Source organism: Lepidochelys olivacea (genome assembly GCF_965140295.1).
Source record: "Lepidochelys olivacea isolate rLepOli2 genome assembly, chromosome: 27".
Classification (NCBI taxonomy): domain Eukaryota; kingdom Metazoa; phylum Chordata; order Testudines; family Cheloniidae; genus Lepidochelys; species Lepidochelys olivacea.
Window position 1 is genome coordinate 18,403,525 of NC_140437.1, and position 20,243 is coordinate 18,423,767.

General features: G+C 67.8%; 1 protein-coding gene across 3 annotated transcripts; it reads right to left on the bottom strand.

The window, feature by feature from the left end:
- Positions 1-2,580: 2,580 nt before the first annotated feature.
- On the bottom strand, positions 2,581-19,598 carry PLEKHH3 (pleckstrin homology, MyTH4 and FERM domain containing H3). 3 transcript variants are annotated; one of them, XM_084615951.1, is made up of 13 exons: positions 19,269-19,597; positions 13,202-13,257; positions 10,791-10,879; positions 9,810-10,004; positions 9,304-9,461; positions 8,872-8,995; positions 7,843-8,140; positions 6,864-7,071; positions 6,333-6,460; positions 5,858-5,978; positions 4,938-5,387; positions 4,294-4,485; positions 2,582-4,077 (listed from the first exon to the last, which is right to left on the bottom strand). In XM_084615951.1, exons 1-13 carry the CDS (start codon positions 19,413-19,415, stop codon positions 3,880-3,882), a joined length of 2,364 nt encoding a protein of 787 aa, XP_084472077.1. In that variant the 5' UTR covers positions 19,416-19,597; the 3' UTR covers positions 2,582-3,879. The 3 variants fall into 3 exon arrangements, with proteins under 3 accessions (XP_084472078.1, XP_084472077.1, XP_084472076.1); XM_084615950.1 differs by having other exon boundaries at positions 6,324-6,460; positions 19,269-19,596; XM_084615952.1 differs by lacking the exon at positions 4,294-4,485 and having other exon boundaries at positions 2,581-4,077; positions 6,324-6,460; positions 19,269-19,598.
- Between the last annotated feature and the right edge of the window lie 645 nt (positions 19,599-20,243).

A 20,243-nucleotide genomic window follows, 5' to 3' on the forward strand; every position in this document is an offset into this window, starting at 1 on the left:
GCCCTTCCTGCACTGCTGGGGCACGACAGAGCCGGGACCGAGGGCACAGAGAAGGTGACAACTGCCCCATCCCCCAGCCAGTGCTGCCTGGGCCCGCAGTGCTGGGGGGGCCCTGCAGAGCCAGCTGCCCCCTACCTGCCTAGCAGAGACCAGCCCTGGGCTTTTCCTTCAGCAGCAACCAGAGGCCCCAAAGTACCCTGGGAGTGGGGAGCCCAGCACTGCTTCACTCCTTGGAGCTCACCGAGCTGGAATGTGGGCAGGGCTCAGGGCTGCGTGTAACCCAGTCCTGAGGCTGGCATAGGGCCAGAGCTGGCTGGGTGTGGTGAAGGGGAACCTGGGCACCCCAGCACCTGCTCATTGCTAAGGACGGGCTGGGCTCCGGTAGCTCCAGGGGAGCAGGCCTGCTGTTCCCTGCAGGTAGCGCACAGGACTGTTCTCGGGCCTGGGGCTGGCAGAGTCCAAGGCCAGAAGGTACCAAGGTGACCACCTGATCGGACCCCTCCCGTGACCTGCCCCAGCTGGAGCTGAGTTTTCCAAACCATTCAGCCTTGATGTAAAGAGTGAATCCCCCCACCCCTCGGTCTGGGGTCCAGGGGTTAGTTACTCGTGTAAAAAGGCTCCCCTGCGTTCCAGCCATGGGCCCGTGTCAGCCCAGAGAGGTACTTATAGGCTGTGATCGGCTTCCCCCCGAACCCGCGCTGAATAGACTAAGCTCCTGGCGTCTGGCCCTCGGACAGGTTTCTAATCATTTCTCATTCTCGTGGCTCTTCTCTGCCCTGGCTCCAGTTTATCAACATCTATCTTGAATTGTGGCCCCAGACCTGGGCGGGAAGGTCCCAGCCTGGCTGCTCCCAGCCTCTGCAGCCTGCAGAGGGTTAATGTGCTTGGGTTGGCAGCAGCCTGGCACCAGAAAGCCACGGGTGGGTGAAGGCCCCACACATCCCCCGTGACCTCCCCCAGGCTTCGTCCCCCCTGCACCTTCCCGGTGGCGGAGCAGCCCAGCAGTAAGGAGAGGGGGGTAGGCACAGGGGCAGGAGGAGCCAGCTCAGAGCTGTTGGGGGCACTGGGGGCCACAGGCACTGGACCTTCCCCGCTGCTTGGGGGGCTCCTAGGATGAACCCAGCAGAGCCACAAATGCCATGGCTCAGGCAGCCAGCATTCCCCTTCCCCCGAGCAGGGGCCGGCTGAGTGCACACTCCTGTTTGGGGCTGATTCTGCCACCCCTTCTCCCCAGAGCCCCTGCTGGGGGCCTGGCTCCACCCTCCTTGCCCCGGGACTTGACTCCTAGCTCATCCTGGAGTAGGACTTTGCCTGGGCCCCATGACACGAGCCCCCTCCCTGCCAGGTGAAGGAAGAGAGTACCAGGGCACCCCAGCAAGGCCCCCAGCTGGGGCTGGATTTAGCTGCAGTTAAAGGGAGGGGCTTGGTTCACCCCAGGGCCCGGCTCCCCCATGGGAGCGAGCAGCTGAGCCGGGCTGGGGGTCACTGGCTCCAGCCCAGGTGAGAATTAGCCTTTTCCTCTGGGCCAGCAGCACAGAGACGGGAGCTAAAAATACTCCCCGCCATGTGCCCAGCCTGGCTCCCACGCCCTGCTGGGCACAGGCGGAAGCTGGGGGCTGCCCCCTCCCCCAGCTCCCTGGGCAGGCGCCTGGTGAAGCTGGGACCGAGGCCAGGGGGAGGTGGCTGCAGCGTTGATTAAATGCCAAAGGTCAGAGCAAAGCGAGCGCTCTGCCTCCATGCCAGGGCTCTCTGGCTGGGGGGGAGGGACCAGCCAATCTGCCAGGGACATGGCCATTGCCCGTTTTGTTAACCCAAGCTCTGCCAGCCCGGGCCCTTGGGGCATGCAGGCTGGGGGAATTGCATCTCCTCCCCTGCAAGAAGCTGCCCCCAGGAGGACCCAAGACAAGACCCCAGTTTCCTCAGCAAGTCTCAGGATGAGTGGGCAGCTTAACTCTGGTGCAGGCTGACCCAGGGCCCCAGCCCCCAGTACTGAGCAGGGTGGCAGAGAGGGCAACACACCAATGCCGCCCCCCACCTGCCTGTCAGCCCCCTGCCACTGGGCCTGCACATCAACCCTGCCCCTCAGTACACTCCCTGCCAGTGCCCCAGGCCTGTCCCTCCCACCGCAGGCAGGACTCCTTCACCAAGGGGGGGGCGGTGGGGGGCAAACAACTGAGCCCAGCTGGGCTACCCATGTATGGCCCCATGGGGAGATGCTTCCAGCAGATCCTGCCCCTTGTCCCCTCTGGCTGGGGAGAGCACCCAGGGCGCTACATGGGACGTTTAAAGCTTTCGGCTCCTGAGGTCGCCAGTTGCCTGGGAAGCCCAGGGCAATTCCCCCGCAGGCTCCCTGCAGACGCAGGCAGGAGCTCCTGCGCTGGTTACGCTCGGGCCCCGTTTTCATCACAGGCACAGAGACGGGAGGGCACTAAAGCAGGCCCCGATTCTGGACACAAGTGGCAGCTCAGCAGAGATGCCAGGCTGCCATCCCTCCCTTGCTCCGAGGGAGCCCCACCCCCAGCCTCCCCAGGGGCTGTGGCAGGTCAGAACGGAGCAGGCTCTGCACTTTCCTTGGGCATTTATTACAAAAACAAGAACAGGAACTTTACAGAGGCAACACAGAGAGAGGTCTGAGCCCCCCCTCCCATGAAGGGCCCCCCCAACCTGGGCCTGGCCCACAGCACCCCCACATGGAGCTACTGCATCGCTAGGGCCTGACCGGCACAGCACGGAGACAGGCCCACGCGGGAACAAGCCGCCACTCAGAGGCCGCCTGCAGCTTTCTGGGGCAGAGAGGGGGAAGGTGCTTGGTGCACAGGACAGACAGACGGACGGGGGTGGAAGGCAGGAGGATGCTGCAAGTTACCAATGGGCCCAGGGCAGGGCTCTGCTCCGCAGGGGGCCCGGTGCCATGGCACCGAGCAGAGCAGCGTAAAGGCACCTGGGAACGCCACCCGGGACCTCCCCAAGGGGAGCTCGGCCCCAGGCAGGCAGACGGGAGAGAGGCCCCTTAACCCTTCAAGCGCTGGGAGAAGTCACTGCAGTGACTATCCGCGGGATCAGGCGGTGCCGGCTCAGGATGCCTGGAGGTGACACCCCTTGCCAGCACCGGCACCGACAGCAGCCTCTGCACCTCCCACCCATGGTCCTAGCAAACAGACTGCCAACCCCACCCCCGCAGCAACTGGCCAGCCTCAGGGCCCCCAAGCAGCTACACAGCTTGGCCCACCTGTGCTGGTGCTCACAGTCATCGCCAGAACTCAGGGGCGGCATGGGAGGTCCCCCCCTTTCCCACCAGCCGAGCAGGACTTGCAAGGGGGAATCCCCAGCCCGGGCAGGGACGGGCATGACAAACCAGTCGTGCCACACCAACGTCCCCCTGAGCTGGCAAGGCACCAACACCAGCACCCCAAGACAGAGCCAGGAATAAGGTGCCAAGCAGCGTCTGGCGCACCCCCGCCAGGCCGGGCACCTGCAGCACCCAGCCGGGGGTGCCAGGGAGAGCGCGGGGAGCTGGCGTTTCTACAAATAAATTAAGGAAATAAACTAGCAACCCAACAGCTGAGTGGGGGGAGCGAGTCTCTGCCCCTCACCCCCAACCCCCTGCTCAGAGCCAGGGGCTATAGATGGACGCTCTGTTCCCAGTGTGGCAACTCCTCAGGACCACGTAGTTCCTGGGCTCTGACCCTGGGGCCCAAACCAGACCCCAGCAGCCGATGTCCCAGCTCCCCAGCCCAGTGGGCAGGATTCTCACAGTGCTGGCAGGGCGCAAGCCGCCCCGGGGCAGCCCCAGCCCCCTGCGCACGCCAGGGCCACGGCTAGTGCAGGAGGGGCCCACCAAAGGGCATGTGACCTGGGCTGGCACACGGGGCCAGCAAGCTAGATGGGGAAGGAGCCTGCACTGGACTGGTGCCGCCAGGGCTCGGTTGCTGGGCACAGTCTCTGCTGTGGGGGACGGAGGCCTGAGTCCGGTGAGTTCCCAGGGCGGCAGCCGTTGGCCAGCTCCTCCCGTGGGGGCGTCTGCCTGCTGGCCAGGCTGGTGAGGTACGTGTGCAGGAGCTGGGCAATCTCATCCACCTGGAGGGGAGCAAAGGCCAGTCAGGGGCACTTGAGGTATCTTGGAGCCTGGGGTCGGCCCGGCGCCCCGGGCTCAGCCCTGGCTCCCCGGCCCCCCGCTGTCCCTACACAGTCCCCGCCACCAGCGCTGGGCTCTTGTGGGGGGCGACCCAGCCGGTGCTGCAGGGAGGCCTCGCTCCGCCTGCGTGGGGAGGGGAGGGAGTGCAAGGGCCTTACCCGGGAGCACTCGAAGAGCAGGTCCCTGTCCCCCACAGAGAGGCGGAAGGTGCTGCTCTCAGACACCCCGAAGGATGAGATGCGGCCGTAGCAGAAGCTGTCGAAGGGCTCAGCTTCCCCAGGCTTGTACAGAGACACAGCCTTGGCCCCGATGCCCAGCCATAGGCGCTGGGGGCAGCTGCCCTCCGCGCTCTGCAGACAGATGGAGAGTCAGGGGCAACCCCACAGACCCTCCCTTCCCCCCAGACCCGTTTCCAGTCCTGCGTCCCCCAGGCCCCACCAGCCACAGCTCCATCCCCTGCCCTCCCAACCCCAGTCAGGCTGCTCAATGCCCCCTGAGAAGTTCAGGGTAATGATGGGGGGACGCTGTGGCTTCCCCCAGTGGGGCTCAGTCTCCTGTGGGGTGGGCCCCCAGAAATCTCCCCCAGGAAATGTTCATCTCCTAGCTGTGACCCACCTCCATGCAAAACCCCAGGGGAGCGAATTTAAAATGGCTGCCCCCCCTCCCCCCCAGCAGAGCAGCTCCTGTTTCTGTAGGTCCTACAGAAAGCATGCCCTGTGCTTCGCTGCCGGCTTTGCAAAGGGGACAGGGCCTGGGGGGCACAACCCTGCTCCCGGGACCCCAGCCCAGGGAAGGGGCTCACCGTGTGGAAGTCGACATCGAAGAGGGTGGAGCCAAACCCTGGCCACTCCCGCACCAGCGCCAGGTAGGCGGCCATGGCCTCGGCCCGGTGCATGCCCTGCAGCAGCTTCCACCTGTCCACAATGGCGGCCATCACGCTGGCCCCCTCCTCGCGCAGACGGCCACGCAGCTTCTGGTCCTGCTCCGCCTGCTGCTTGGCCAGCGAGTGGCCCCAGGGCAGGGCGCCGGCCAGCAGCCCCGCGCGGAGGCGGGTGCCGGAGCACCGGGGCGGGCCCTGGCAGGAGGCCCGGAGGCGGGAGTGCAGCGCGTGGACGGGGAAGAGCTCCTCCGGGCGGGGTACGGGGGCGTGCGTGGAGAAGTCGCTGTTGAGGGTCTGCAGGCGCAAGGCGGCCAGGGACTGCAGCGTGTCCTCCGACGTGGGCACGTAGCCCCGGATCACCATCTCGTGGGCCTGCAGCGGAGGGGCGGGGCTCAGCCAGGGAGCCAGGATGTGGTCCAGGGGGTAGGGAGGGGGTGGCTTAGCCAGGAAGCAGCTCCAGCAGGGAACAAGGGCTTGAGCAGGGGATTCAGCCGTGGAGCAGCCCCAGGGGGCAGGTGGGGGGGGGGTAGGAAGAGACAGGTGAGTAGCCTGCCCTCCACACCCCACATGCATGAACCTGTTCATCCCCCTGGAGGTTCACACAGGCCATCTCACCCACCATCATAATGCAGCCCCCTCTGGAGTAGGGTGCAGCAGCTGTTGGGGCTGGAAGCACTGGGGGTCCTGGGCCAGGATGCAGGGCTGACACCCCCATGGTGATGCAGTGGCAGGAGCTCAGAGCTGCAGCATTGCCCCACGCGCCTGGCGCCCTGGGGCAGGGTTCTGGGAGCCCCGTCACAAGCAGCCGCCCTGCTCAGTCCAGGCCAGTGTCCGGCTCCTACCTGCTCAAACAGGAGGGTGAACTCCACGCTGTCCCGGGGCACGTTCTCTGTGTCCAGGAAGCCGTAGTGCTTGAAGCAGAGTCTCCAGGTCGAGTCCTGCGTCGTCTCCTCCCCTGCCAGGCTGGGCGAGGCCGAAGGAACAGACGGTGCCCGTTAGCACCAAGACACCCGGACCCATGCAACACCCGCCCCCCGGCTCCTCCTGGGGCAAACGAACCACCCAGGCCCAGACAGAACTGCTGTATCGCCATGGGGCCCAGGCAATTGACATTCCCCCCAACACATACTCTGGTTCCTCCCGCCCGCATGGGCACGCCTGCCTTCCCCTCCCACTGGCTCCCTGCAGCTCAGGGCTTCAGCCTCCCCCCTCCCCTCCAGCCCGCTCACCTCCCCATGGTTCCCCCCAGCCCCCCCCAGCCCCCTCTTCCCAGGCCCCACTATGATGGCTGCACGGGGGGACATTTACTTTTCAAACCTGGTGAGGACGTCGGCCACCAGCGTGGCCCTGCCCACGGGCCGCTCGTGGTGCCGGTTCTGCTCGTAGAGTGCAAAGACGTTGGGGCTCTGAGACAAGCCCAGCCGAGCCACCAGCTCCCGGGCCACCTGGGGCGAGACAAAGGCAACCAAGGGGTGACTACGTGCCCCGGGCCACGGCGCTCAGGGCTGCAAAGGGACACAGACAGGTCACGGCAGGAAATCCCGGACGCTCCCCCAGTGGCTCCCACCCGCCTTCCGCAAGAGGAGCTGCCCCACGCCCCGGGGCACCAGAGCCGGGGTCTGCACAGGAGCCCCCAGGCTGCTTACCACATCCCTGAGCCCAACTGCTCCCCACACAGGGCCCGGTGCCCCCTCATGTCTTAACCCTGGTGCCCCAGCCTGGGCACTGGGGTTCTAGCCGGCCCCCTATCAGGAGCCTCCCCTCCATGCTGGGCCCCCAACAGCCCATCACGCCCGGACACCTGCCCCAGGCAAGGGGGCGAGGGGCCACCCACCATCCCCCGCTCACCTCCTCAGCCGTGGTGTGGGAGCTGATGGCCACGGTGCAAGCGGAGGTTCCAGGGCAGTGCACAGTGCAGAGCATGTCCTGCCGCTGGATCAGCACCACGATCTCGTCCAGCGAGGGCACGCACTCCCGCACCCGGGTCTTGCCCAGGGCCGCCCCGATGAAGCGCCCGTACTCCGCCATCTCCGAGCCAGGGAACTCGCTCTCTGTCCTGCAGAAGAAGCCGCGGGGGCATCAGGGAACCAGCAGCACCAGCCACGCTGCCCAGAACCCAGCCCCTGGGGTCCAGCTGCCATCACTCCCGACCCCCAGAGCCAGGCCACAGGGGATGTAATATGGGCAGCCTGCAGCCAGGACCTTGCCCCTTGCTCTGCACCAAGGGCACCTGGCCCTCAGCCCTCACGGCCGCTCCATCCCCCAAGCCGGAGCGAGTCCTCCAGCAGCTCCCCCGGGGGCTGTAGGACCAGGGTGCCCAGATCCCACCCGCACTACAGTCCCCCTCGCCCCCCGGCCTGGCTGGGAGCTCACAGGGTATTTGCTGTCTGCTGACAGGAGTCAGGTTTCCCCACACCAGAGCTGGGAAGGCAGTGGGGCTGGGAAACATGGCACCTGGCGCCGTCAGCCCACGGAACTCACTGCCACAAGATCACACTGAGCCTGAGGGCTCAGAAGATCCGACAGGGGCTGACACAGACGTAGGGAACGAGGGGCCAGAGCTCCAGCGGAGGGGGCATGTACCCCCCTGCTCCAGGCCTTCTTCCAAGCTCCCCATGGGGCGAGGGGTCTGCAGAGCAAGGCCCTTCACCCCTCAAGTACACGGCACCTCCTCTGGGCAAACCCGCATTGCCTCACCCCCCCTCCCAAGGCCCCCAGGGCCCAGCACACCCTGCTCCCGCTCCCCCAGGACCCAGCACGCCCCCCCCCCCCCCCCAGGCCCGGCACGCGCCCCATCCGCAGCGTTCTCCGCACCCCCTGCACTCGCCTGCCCAGGTGGAAGTTCAGGTAGCGCAGAACCAGCGGGGAGGGCAGGAAGGTGCAGCTCATGCAAGTGAGCAGCTGCCAGCAGCGCAGGTTGCCCAGCCCCCCAGGGGCCGGCGGCTCCGTGGTCTGCTTGACCAGCTGGCAGTAGATCTCGTCAACCAGGGGCTGCAGATCCAGGCAGGTCTGCAGGATGCCCTGGATCAGGGGCACTGGGTCTCGCTCCGACTCCAGCTGCTGCAGGGAGTTGAAGAGCTTCACGGCCTCGTCACGCAGGGTCATGTAGCCGTGGGGGCCGGGGGCTGGGGGAAGATGGCTCGGTTAACGGGGCAGGAACCAGGCAGGTCAGGTGTGGGTCCTGGCTTGGCCAAGTGCTCCCAGGGCCGGGCCCTGGATCTCGCTCAGCCTCAGCTCGGCCCCGACTGAGCTCGAGGGACAGACACAGGGCAGCACCTGGCACAATGGGGATCCCCCCCATCACCAAACACCCACCCAGACCCCACCAGGCCCGAGTGTCACCATGGCGACCCAGAAGGGAACACCCTGCACCCTCCAGGCACAGGTGCTGGGCCTGCTCCCCTGGCAGCTTGGAGCGGGGCCGTGCCCACCCCCCAGCAGGGGCTGGCCAGGAAAGAGCTGGGCTGGTGGGTGGGTCAGAGCCCAGCTCGGCTCCTGGCAGCAACCCCAGCCTCTTCCTGCCCCACAGGAGCGCTGTGCCCAGCCCCGGCGACAGAGGGAGCCCAGTGCAGCATGGGCTGGGACCCTGCCCCACTGCTGGGCATGAGAATCATGACACACGGACAGGCAGGGGCCCGGGCAGCAGCCCAGCCGAAAGCCCGGAAACGTACGGCAGTGACGGCAGCAGGGCCTGCAAGGGGGAGGCTCCTCTTCAGCCCCCCGGGGCAGCGCCTCCCACTCCCTGAGCTCCCCATTCATGGGGCGGCATTCCCCCTGTCCATGGAGCCCCGTGCAGCACATCCAGCCCCCCCCCACACAGGGAGCCGCAGAGCTCAGCTCTCCCCCGCCCACTCACCGCGGTGGTCGGAGCTGCCGTACGGGAAGGGCAGCAGGGGCGCATAGAGCGGGCCGCTGGTGTAGCGCAGGACCGGGTTGCAGCGGTAGATCTGCTCCAGGATCTCCGGGCTCCCGCGGTTCTCCTGGGGAGACAAAGGAGCAGCCGGGGCTGCAGAGCAGGGGGCGAGGCACAGACGGGCGTGGCGAAGGCAGGTGCTGGGGCTCCGGGTTCCAGTCCCGGGGGCCTCTTCTCTGCCCCCAGGCACCGTGCGCTGCAGGCCATGGTTTTGGGGAGGGGGGGTGTTCCCGGGGAGCCAGTGATGGTCCCAGCAGCTTCCCCACCCGAGGGCTGAGAGTCGGCCAGGGCTGTGGCAAGGCCTCCGGCCAAGGGGAGAGGAGGGTCCCAGGGAGAGCCATGGGCCGGCCAAACGCGCCCCCACCCCGGCCTTACCTCGATGTCGTGCATGAGCAGCTGCGTGGGCGTCTGCACGGGGGCCTTGCTGTGGATCACCTTCTGCACGGCGCACACCCAGTGCACGGCCTCGTTCAGGTGCTCTGTGAACAGGCGGTAACAGTGCTTCCGGCCAAACACCGTCACGCTCCAGTAGCCTGCGAAGGGCAGAGCGCTCACACCGGCCGCCGGGCCCCGGGCCGCCAGCCCCACCAGCCCCAGCCCCCTCCCACGCTCCAGGCAGAAGCCAGCTTCAGAAAGCAGGGGCCTGGCCCCCTGCACCGGCGGCTGGGCCCAGGCCTTGCCAGCCCGAGCTGGGCCCAGGGGGCAGGGGCTAGTGTCCAGAGCAGGCCCCTCCAGGGAGCCACATGCAGCCCGGGGGGATGTGCTGGACGTCGAGCCAGACGCCGGTGAGGTCTGTGTTCCAGACTGACGTCCTCCCGGGCCCCTGCTAAGGGTGAACCCTCCCCAGCATCTGCACCACTGGCCTGGGGCAGGGACCCTACCGGTCTCCTTGTAGGTCTGCTTGTCGGGCCACAGCACGGAGCAGAGGCTGGTGAGCACCAGGGTGCCAAGGCGCCTGGCCCCCACCTCGCTGCTGCTGTAGTAATCCAGGGAGTCCTGGGTCAGCACAAACCAGTACTTCCGGGGCCGGATCCATGGGCCCTTCACGCCCCCCCGTGCCTCCCTCTGCAGCCAGCCTGAGGGGACGGAGAGACGAGGTGAGCTCCCCCAGGGCCCAGCACCACCCTGCCCACACTTGTGCTCCCCACACCTCCCTTGGCAGCCAGCCTAGGGGGACAGAGAGACGGGCTGAGCTCCCCCAGGGCCTCCCCCCAGGTCCCCGCCAGCCGGTTCTCCCCCACCTGGGCAGTTCTGGTTTGCAGCCCCTTGGGTCCCCCCAGGAGGTGGCCCCCCAGGGAGAGGGAGCGGGGGAAGGGATTGAGCTGGCCTGGGGGGGGGTGGGGGGGGGCGAGCCGCTGCTGAGCAATGGGCAGCCAGGACCCACCCTCCACGTACCCGCTGCGCAGTCCAGCCCCTGAGGGACCCCTGCACGGCTCCAGAGCCTCCTTGGCAGCTGGGGGGCAGGGGCAGGGCTGCAGACGGAGCTGGCCTGGCTGTGGCTCCCCGACAATACAGCTCGGGGAGGGGGGGGTTCCAGCCGGGGAGCCGCCACTCACGTCTGGCCAGCGCCTTATGCAACCACAGGAAGCTGGCTGGTCCTGGGCCATGACATGGGGCCTTCAGGGCTCCCCCGCCCCCAGCCACTGCCTGCAGCCTCAGCCCAGAGCAGTGGGAGCCAGCCGGGCTGGGGCAGCGTCTGAGGAGCCAGTTCAAGACCCCAGGCTCCTTGGAGCCCCAAGTTCAAATTCCAGCAGGGCCAGGCCAGCGTGGAGCCCTCCCCGTCCCCAGGGACCTGCCGCGGGAAGGAGGGAACTGCCCAGACGTCTGTCTGCCCCTTCGGTCCCCCCCAGCCCCTCACCCACCTTTCACGATGGCATCAGGATCATCCTCCGCTGGCCCCGGCCCCTTCTCTGTGATGAGGCTGCGCATCTCCTCCGAGACCGGCAGCGACCTGGGACCAAGACAGGGGGTGAGCAAGGGGCCCCAGGACCCGCCAGGCCCCTGCGCACCCAGCTTGGCACAGGCAGGGCTCAGCTCCCTCGCCCGGGGCACCAGGCGGGCACAGGCCACGTGGCAGCAGCTCCACTCAGCCCCTGGCCCGCGGGGCTCGCAGCCAGGCTGGGGCTGGAGGCAGGAGGCAACGGTGGCCCCAGAGGGGGCAGCAGCCCGCCTGCCTCGGCCTGAGCGGAGACAGAGGGCACCCCCAGCGTGGCCCAACGGGCACCCTCGGAGACCCTGCCAATGCCCCAGTTCTCACCAAGGAGTCTGGCAGGGGAGGGGGATTCATGCCTCACATCATCCCAGTCCCCCCCCCCAACAAACCGCTGCAAAGCCAGCCCCACCCCTGGGGGGGGGTCTAGCCCCATGCACTTGGCCTCTGCCGAGACGAGAAGAGGGGTCATCTCAGCCCCCGACGGTCCCCCCCAGTGAGCATGCAAGGCTCGCACGCAGTGGGGCGGTGGCAGGGGGTGACCCAGTCCAATCCAGAGGGGAATGGCCCCCCAGTCAGCAGGACAGAAACATCCCCGTCCCCCGCTGCCCATGGTGGGAAAGCAGCCGAGCCCTCAGATGCAGATAACCCCGGCTAAAAATATCCCGCTTGCCCGCACGCCTGCCAAGGAATTCGGAAAATGAACCACCAAGAAAAACCCTGGTGGCAGGGGCTGAGGGGGCAGCGTCGCCGGCACCTGACCCAGCCCTCGGGACCCCCCCACCCCTCTCCCCGCACCGCGGGGCCCTGATCCTGCTGCCCAAACCAGACCCCTCCCCCCACGCTCCCCACACAAGGCCCTGACCCAGCCCTCCGGACCCCCCCCACCATGCTCCCCCCCCACGGGGTGCTGACACAGCCCTCTGGACCTCCCCCCACCATGCTACCCCCACCGCGGGGCCCTGACACAGCCCTCCAGACCCCAGCAGGAGCATCCCAGCTCCCGGCTCTGCTCCAAGAGCCCTGCCCTTGACCCCCTGTGGGTGCAGACCCAGGGCAGCTCCCTCATAGCGCCCAGGCATCGTTACAGGCTTCGCGCTTCCCAACAGCTCCTGGGGCAGCCACTCGGATCTCCACTCCACAGGGGGGAAACTGAGGCAGAGAAGGGCAGTGACATGCCCAAGGTTGCCCCAAGAGTCAGATCTGACTCTCAGCCCCCCATCCCCGAACACACACACACCCCAACCCACTCAATCCTGCTCCCCCTGGATAGAACCCAGGAGTCCTGGCTCCCACCTCCCCTGATCTAACCCACTGGAGCCCACTCCCATCCCAGAACCAGGGAGTGAACCCAGGACCCAGGAGTCCTGGCTCCCAGCCCACTGCTCTACACTGAACTTTATTGCCTCGCCTCTCCTCTCCCCATACGTGGGGTCAGGGGCACCATGGCTGAGACCTGCCCTTGCTGTCTGAGGGGATGAGAAAGGCCAGGGCCAGGCAAGGAGCAAGGCTGGGGGCCGTGACCCAGATGCAGGGAGCCAGCGAGGCCCTGCCCCCAACCCTGTCTCTCCCCCTCCCCCAGCCTGCCACCTGGATAAGGAGCTGCTGCCCAACCCCATCCCACTCACGACCAAGGCCCAGGTGGGCAACAGATGAGCCGTGAGTCACTTCCGGCAGGGCCAGGCAGCGGGACCCGCTGCCGAGAGCCGGGGCTGCTGGCAGAGCCAAGTGCCGATGGGCTGGCACCTGGGCACTGCCCCACAATAGTCTCCCCTTCCGGCAAAGCCAAAACCTGCCGAGCACCCTGTGACCCCCACTCCGGCTCAGCCGGGGCAGAGCCTGGGGGGAGCTCAGACCATCTGGGAGTGGTCGGGGGCCAGGAGCTCGGCCCAGGATGGGGGCACCTGGGGATCAGGGCTGGGTACCACAGCGAGCCTACACCACGGGGAGAGGGGCCCAGAGGGGATGGCAGACAGGGGCTGGGGGTGTCATCACTAGGGGGCAGGGCCGGGGGCAAGGAGCAGGGCCTCCGCCTCCTATTGGCAAAGAGGGCAGGGGGCCCAGCAGGGGCTCTGCGCCACCAGCCCCCTGGCCCGGCTGCGAGGCCCCTGGGGAAGGGGGCACCATGCCAGGGGCCAGCCACGTGGCAGCTGGTTATCGGCAGGGCCAGGCAACGGGAGCAGGGCCCGGTGCTCAAGCAGCCCGTGAGCCGAGGAGCCAAACCAGGGGCCGTCCCTGGGCCCCAGGCCGGGTTTCCTGCCACTGCCGGGCCATTCCAGGGGAGCAGGTGCCATGCTGGGCCCAGGCTGGGTGCCCGAGGGCGGCCAGGCCCAGGTCACTCACCATTCGGGGCCGCTGCCGGAGCGGACAGGCTGGGTCAGGCTCAGTGGCAGTGGCCCCTGGGGAGGAAAGGCAGAGGTGCCGTTAGAGTCCCAGACCCCCAGCCACGCGCGCCAACACCCCACACCTACCCCGGCCCCACTCACCCCCACAGCAGGCCTCACGTAAGGACCTGCCAGAGGTCTCAGCCCCGGGCCCAGCCCCTCTCAGGAGGGGGGCTTGTGGCCGCTGCTGCCATGGGAGCGGGTGACGTCCCCATCCCAAGCCACTTCCCCATGAAAGAAGGAAGTGAGTGACCCACAAAGCCAGCCCATCCCCCAAGCTGGCCGGGGCCTGGGACCCATCCGCCCCTCCCCCCCGCCCCCCGGCTGCATTCGGGGGCTGTGGCCAGGTGAGCAGGCCCTGGATCCTCAGCCAACCCCGCCAGGCTCTGTCCTGTGCAGCGTTGCACAAGATTGCTGCTGGGTAACACGCTCACAGCACAAAGTCCCATTGTCACTGGGGCTGCCGACTTCCCGCCTGCGTCCACCGGCAGAGACCCCAGCCCAGCAGCTGGACAGATGCTGGATCCTCCCCAGCTGCAGGGCTTGGCTTTACTGATGCCCCATCCCTCCCTGCTCTGGGCCTGTGACGACCGAGATGGGGCCGGGGGGGGCGGGGGGGAGCAACACTGCAGGCAGCACCAAGGGGCATCAGCAGAGCGTGGGTGGGGGGGCACCCCCAAGACTAGAAAGTCCCACTGTTCCAGAGTGGAGGGGGAGAGCAGGGCAGAGAAAGCAGGGGGCTGAAAGTCAGGACTGAGGGGCACAGGGAGAGCTGGAGGAATGGAGGAAGGCCAGGGCTCAGATACCAATGGCCTGTGGGTCAGGAGTGAGGGGCAATGGCAGAGCTGGGGGGGGGGAAGCCCAGGACTGGGCTAGCAGGGGGCTGTGAATGAGGGGCACTGGTCCAGTCAGAGCTGGGGGCGGGGGAGCCCAGGGCTGGGCTAGCAGGGGGCTGCAAGTCGGGAATGAGGGGCACTGGCAGATATAGGCACAGTAAGAACAAACCCCCTCAAGGAAGCCCCATGCCCTGTCCGAGTTGACGGGCCATTCACAGTTTGGGGGTGGGGGGCGCACGCTAGCGACTGGATGCAAAGGAAAGGAGGCTGCAGCTAAAAATAGAGCCACAGAGAGGCGGGGTAGGGGGCCGGGGGAGCGACTCCGGCAGGTACTGAGACGTGGCCCTGGGGGACGAGGGCTCGGCTGACCTGTGGCATTAGCAGCACCTGTTCCCAATATAACCATAGCCCCTGCACTGACAGCCTGGCTCCTCTCAGTCCCAGAAGCACTGGGGGCGGGGGGGGGGTCTGGCTGGGGCCCCCTTGCACCCAGCCACAGAGCAGGGGAGGATTTTCCCCACTCCCCGAACAGCTTCCCGGAAGATCTTCAGCCGAGCCGCGGGGCCTTGGCTGCCTCCCAGCTGCGGGGGAGCCGCGGGCTCTTTCCCAGCGATATAAATAACAGGCAGGAGCCAGGCCCCAGCGTGCAGGGCTGGGGCGGCTGCTCCCACGATGGGGGGTGGGGGTGCTCCCAGCACAGCTGGGGCTGGTCGGTGGGGTGCTTGGCGAGGCGGCTGCCCAGACCTAGCCGCAGCACCCAGCCCAGCTCCCCAGGGGCAGGCAACAGCCGGGGCCCAGGCAGGTCCCCGGCACCGAGGTCAGGGAGGAGTCACTCCTTTGGCTCTGCTGCCTGCCTCCCTGGCAGGGAAACACTCATCAGCCCCAGAGAAAGGGACCCCCCCCTTAAAGAGACAGCCCCCTCTAAAACCACCCCACGGGCTCCCCACAAGCCACATCTGGGCAGCGGCCACTGGGAGCGCCGGGAAGGCAGTGCGGGCTCTGCCCCCGGGGCGACGAGGGGCGTCATGGCCCATGCTGATGGCAAGTCCTGCGGAGCGGAACGGTGACAGGTGCCCAGGTGTGTATAACTGAGGGGCACCGGTTTCCTTAGCACCCGCTCCAGCTGCACGGCACGGAGCCGGGGACCCCAGCTCCCCAGCCCCACACGTATCAGCCCTGGGGCTTAGGCAGGGGCTGGGAACTTGGCCTGCACAGACAGGTGCTCACGGGGGCCCCGGCAGGGCAGCCACGCCCCACACAGCACATGACCCGTCATGGTTTGATAACGTCTTCCCCACAGACCGCACGGCGGGGGCAGGGCCCAGCGCGCTGCTCAGCCCAGCCCAGCAGGACGCGGAGGCAGAGCAGCCACCAGCGCCCGTGGGCCCCCGAGCCGGCCCCCCTTTGCACAGGCCTTGGGGAAGGGGAAGCACGAAGTCTCCTTATCAAACAGCAGGGAGTCCCCAGCGTTATCAGCCTCCTCCACACAGGGCAGCCCGAGGGCAAACCAGCAGCTTCCCCAGGCTTGGAGGAAGCGGCCGCAGGCGCTGCCAGACCCTGCACTGCAATATGACCTGTCTCCACGCACCCCTGGGACGGCCCCGCCACTCCCACACTGGCACCAAGCCTCGCCCTGCGGTGCTCTGATGGCAACGAGGAACAACAGCCCCGTAGTCTGGGCACCATCCGGAGCTGGCAGGTCCATGAAAGGCCCTGGGGCAGCCCAAGGGCCGGGAGCACCATAAAGCCACTGGGGCCCTGCGAGGCCATTTGGTCGCTGCTGGCATTTCACTGGCCTGGCCGGTCTCTCTGCTGCACTGGGGGCAGCCCCCCCACAACCATGGGCCTCTGCCTGGGACTCAGCACCCCGGCCCTGCTGCTCCCTGCCCCGCAGAGGGGTGGGCAGCTCCGCTCCCCAGCAGGCTCCACTGGGAGAGACAGGCCAGCCCAGGGGCTGCTGCACCAGCGTCCGAGGTCAGCACCAGGGCTCAGATCCCAGGACAGGCTGAGGAATGGGGGGGACTCTGGCTCAGTACCCAGGACCCCCAGCACCCTCGAGCCGTTGGGCACTCCATGTCTGGGTCAAGAGGGACAGAGCTACCCAATCCCGGCCCTCACATCGCTCCAGATGGGGGCTGCGCCTGACCACTGCCCTGACACAGGGCCCTCCCCACACCTCAGCCCCCTGCAGCCGTGACACCAAACCCACGGACACTGCCTGGAGGCTGCAGTGTAAGAAGCTGCCTGGGTCTGCTCCCACGGCCAGCACCCCCCCACCCCCCTTGGGTCCTGCTCAAACCGCCGAACCCTTCCCCACAGGGCCCACTCACATGGCTAGTGCCCCCTCCACTCCCGAGCCCCTCCCCACGGGGCCCGCTCACACACCCCGAGCCTCCCTGTCCCACTCACATGCCCCCCCACCCCAGGGCCCGCTCACACACCCAGCACCCCTGCCCAGCTCACACCCCCGAGCCTCCCACCCCACCCCAGGGCCTGCTCACACGCCCAGCACCCCTGCCCAGCTCACACCCCTGAGCCCCCACCTCGGGCCCACTCACATGCCCAGCACCCCTGCCCAGCTCACACCCCCGAGCCCCCCACCCCACCCCAGGGCCTGCTCACACGCCCAGCACCCCTGCCCAGCTCACACCCCCGAGCCCCCACCTCGGGCCCACTCACATGCACAGCCCCCCGCCCCCCCCATCATTCTGGTTAGCCAGGAATTTGCAGGGGCACTTGGCTCCATCCACCAGCAGCCCTGGGGCAACAGAGGCACCCCTCCTTCCCCTCTGCTCCCCCCGGCCCGCCATCGGGCAGCTAGAACTCCGGAGATCTGAGCCTGTGGGGCTGGTGCTGTCCTGGGGCTGAGAGGAGGCCGCCCGCTCCCCAGCGCCGCCGGGTGCAGGATTAGCTCCCAGCTCACACGTTCGGCCCCCAGGGGCCTGGCACTGGGGCCCCCACACCAGCTCTCACATGCTCTGAATTACAGCACCAAGTGGCATTAAAGGGGCAGGATCACCTGGGTCCTTCCAGGAGAGAAGAAGCAGCTCCCACTCCCCCTGCACCTGGGACAGACCCCAGCCTCCTTAGCCGGTGAGCAGCAGTCGGGGGGCCTGGAACACAGAGCTCAGGGTACAGAGACCAGCCCTCTCTGTCCTCCAGCGCTGCCCCCAGTCAGGGGAGGGGGCAATGGTGTGGACTGGGGAGTTGGCAGCTAGCAGGGAGAGACACTGTTTGCTCTGGGGTTATGTGAAGGATTCTGGCCCCTTTTGACAGCCCAGAACCCTCTATTTAAGGCCCAGGATGAGCCAGGGCTCTGGGGAGCCTCAGACACGCGGTGGCAGCTCGGGGCTCCCCTCCCCATTGCCAGCACCACACGCACCTCCGCTGAGATCACCTTGCTGGGTTGGGCCTGGGCGAGGGCCAGGTCCCGGGGGCGAGGGGGGAAGATACACACCCTGTGCACCAACCGCAAGAGTGGCAGCAAGTCAGACAGCATCCCGCGCCCCCTCCTGCACACACCACCACGGGAGGGCAGCGTGGTCCTCGGTGGGCGTCACAGCCTCCCTGCACACAGTCTGACCCATGCCACAGCCCCTTTACCTCCCCAGTTGGTGAGAATTCCCCGAGGGGGTCGGCTCACCCGCGACCAAGGGCGCACCAGTGGACAGCGGACGTGGACTTCCAGAAAGCCTGGGACGAGGACACTCCCCAAAGGAAGCAGGCCTGGGGCTTCTCCCCTTTTAGGCTCTGCACAGACACAGAGAGACACAGGCCCTGCCCCCAAAGAGCTCTCTGAGGGAACAAGGCAGGCACAGGAATGGGAACCAAGGCCCAGAGAGACCGGCCACAATTTTCAGGAGAACTCAGCAGCCCGCTGTAAACCCATCCCCATCTGCTGGGGCTGAGCCTGTGGAAATCTGGCCCAGGGCTCTCTGGAAAGCCAGAGCTACTTATCCAGGGTAGCACTGGGAGCCTGGGGCTGAGCCAGGAAATGGAGCCAGGGCCCCCAGGGCCCAGCCAGCCCCTCTAACCGCAGGGAGAAGTTCAGCAACATTTGCTGAAAGGCTGCAGCCAGCTCAGGGGTGCATGCCTCAGCAGGTCCTCTGCAGAGCCGGTGGGGATGGCGCTGCCTGCCTGGGAAGGTGGGAAGAGGTGACTGCAATGCAGGCTGCTAGGCAAGCGCTGGGAAACTGATGCAAAGAAACATGGTGTAACCCACCGGGGGCAAGTCAAACTCCAGGCCGTGAACTCACCACCAGACTGACCCCTCCCCTCCCCCGGGCACTGCCATACACAGAGCTGCAGGCCCAACCCAGCCCCGGGGGCGAGGGGACGCCCCTGCCTTCCCCTGCTCCTGGAGAAGGGCCCCTGTAGCCCCAGATGGTGCCAGGGTGAAGGGCCTGTAGGTGCAGCTCCAGCAGCCAGAAGGGCCACCGACCCTCCCTAGGCCGCCCCTAATGGGACAGGCATACAGAGCCTTGGGGAGACCTCTGAGCCCCCGTGCACCCCCAGCAGGGTCCCTCGACACCCTCGCACTATTGGGGTGGCAGGCCCCCAAGAAAGCTAGGACCCAGCGGACGCCCCCCTCTCCTGATGTACAGTTTGATGCCACCTCCCTACCTTAGGGGTGCTTGGGGGGGGGGCCAGGGTCTGGGCCACCCCTTCCCCAAAGAGCTGGGAGCGGTCAGGGTGCCACTCAGCCTGCCACCAGGCTCCATGGACGGGGCAGGGCAGGGGGTGCCTGGATGCCATGAGCCGGGGCTGGGGGTCCCCGCTCACGGCAGGGACCCGGGGCTGCATCTCCCCGCAGGGCACGGGGACCCCAGCCACCGCGCGCTCAGCCCCCGTTGGCGGCGGGCACCAGAGCCCAGCGCTGCGGCTGGCCCTGCCGAGGCACCGGGCCCCTCTCCGGGGCTGAGCGCAGCTCGGGACGCGTCCCGCGCCCCCCACCCCGGGCAGAGACAGGCTCCAAAGGAGGGAGCCAGCAGCGCGCACGGACGGCGGGGGCAGCGGTTCCGTGAGGGGGGGAAGGGGCCTGGCTCCGGGACCTTCCCACGTCCCGGCCCCAGCGTGCGGGGCTGCGGGAGCGCACCCCGCGGCGCCGGGGAGCCGGGCCAGCGCTGCGCCCCCGGAGAGCGCCCGAAGCAGCCGCGTCCAGCCAGCGGGCGGCCCGCGCCGGGCACCCACCTGGGCTCCCTTGCTCCGCAGCTCGAAGGACGATTCCTCCTCGGCCTCCCCGTCCGGCTCCTTGTCCGGCTCGCCATAGTCCCGCCGGAGCAGGGTGAAGCCCTGCCGACAGCACAGCAGCCACCAGAGCCCGCCCGGGAACGGCATCCCCCCGCCCGGGCTCCAGCCGCGCCGGGCAGGGCGGGCGCTGCCGCTGCGCGCCCGTCGGGCCGGGGAGCCCTGCGCGCTGCGAAGCCCTGATGCGCCCGGGCACCCTCGGCCTCTCGCGGGCCGCTCCCCCGGCTCCGGCTCCGGCTGGGGGCACCCGGCCCGCTTCCCTCCGCCCCCGGGCGGGGAGGGGGCAGGCGCGTCATGGGGCCCGGCCAATCGCTCGGCAGGTGCCCGAGGAGCCCCGCCTGCCGCCCCGGCCTCTTGCATCATGAGCCCCGCCGCGGGGGGGCCCTGCCCGGGCGGAGCGCGGACCTGCCGCGCCCGGACGGTGACCCCCCTCCGCGCGCTCCCCACGGGAAAAATCTGGCCACTTGTGTCTGTGATTCACCCCCCCCCGCCAAGCAAAGAGCGTCTGAGTTTTCGGGGTCTCCGGGCAGGGGATGATGCAGGAGGCGAGCTTGGTCCTGGGTAGAGCCTTTGGCTTCCAGCGCTGGGACCCCACTTGGCAGCTCACCCCGCCATAGCAACCCCCGGCGCTAGTCCTTCCCCCGCGCCCCGCTCAGAGGCAGGTGCCCCTGGGGAGGGAAGGGGACTTGCTCCCCGCTCCCTAAGAGCCTTGCAGAGCAGAGGGCGCCAGGGTGAGAGTTCACCCCCCACCCGGAGAGCTGTGTGCAAAGGTCTCTTCAGCCCCTGGCCCCTGCTGGGAGGCCACAATCCTCTTATTGTGACCTCACTGCTGGTTGCCACGGAGGTGGCTGATGTCACAGGCAGAGGATTTTGACATCACTGGGCCGGAGAAGGATGCTGGACTCGCACAAAAGGGCC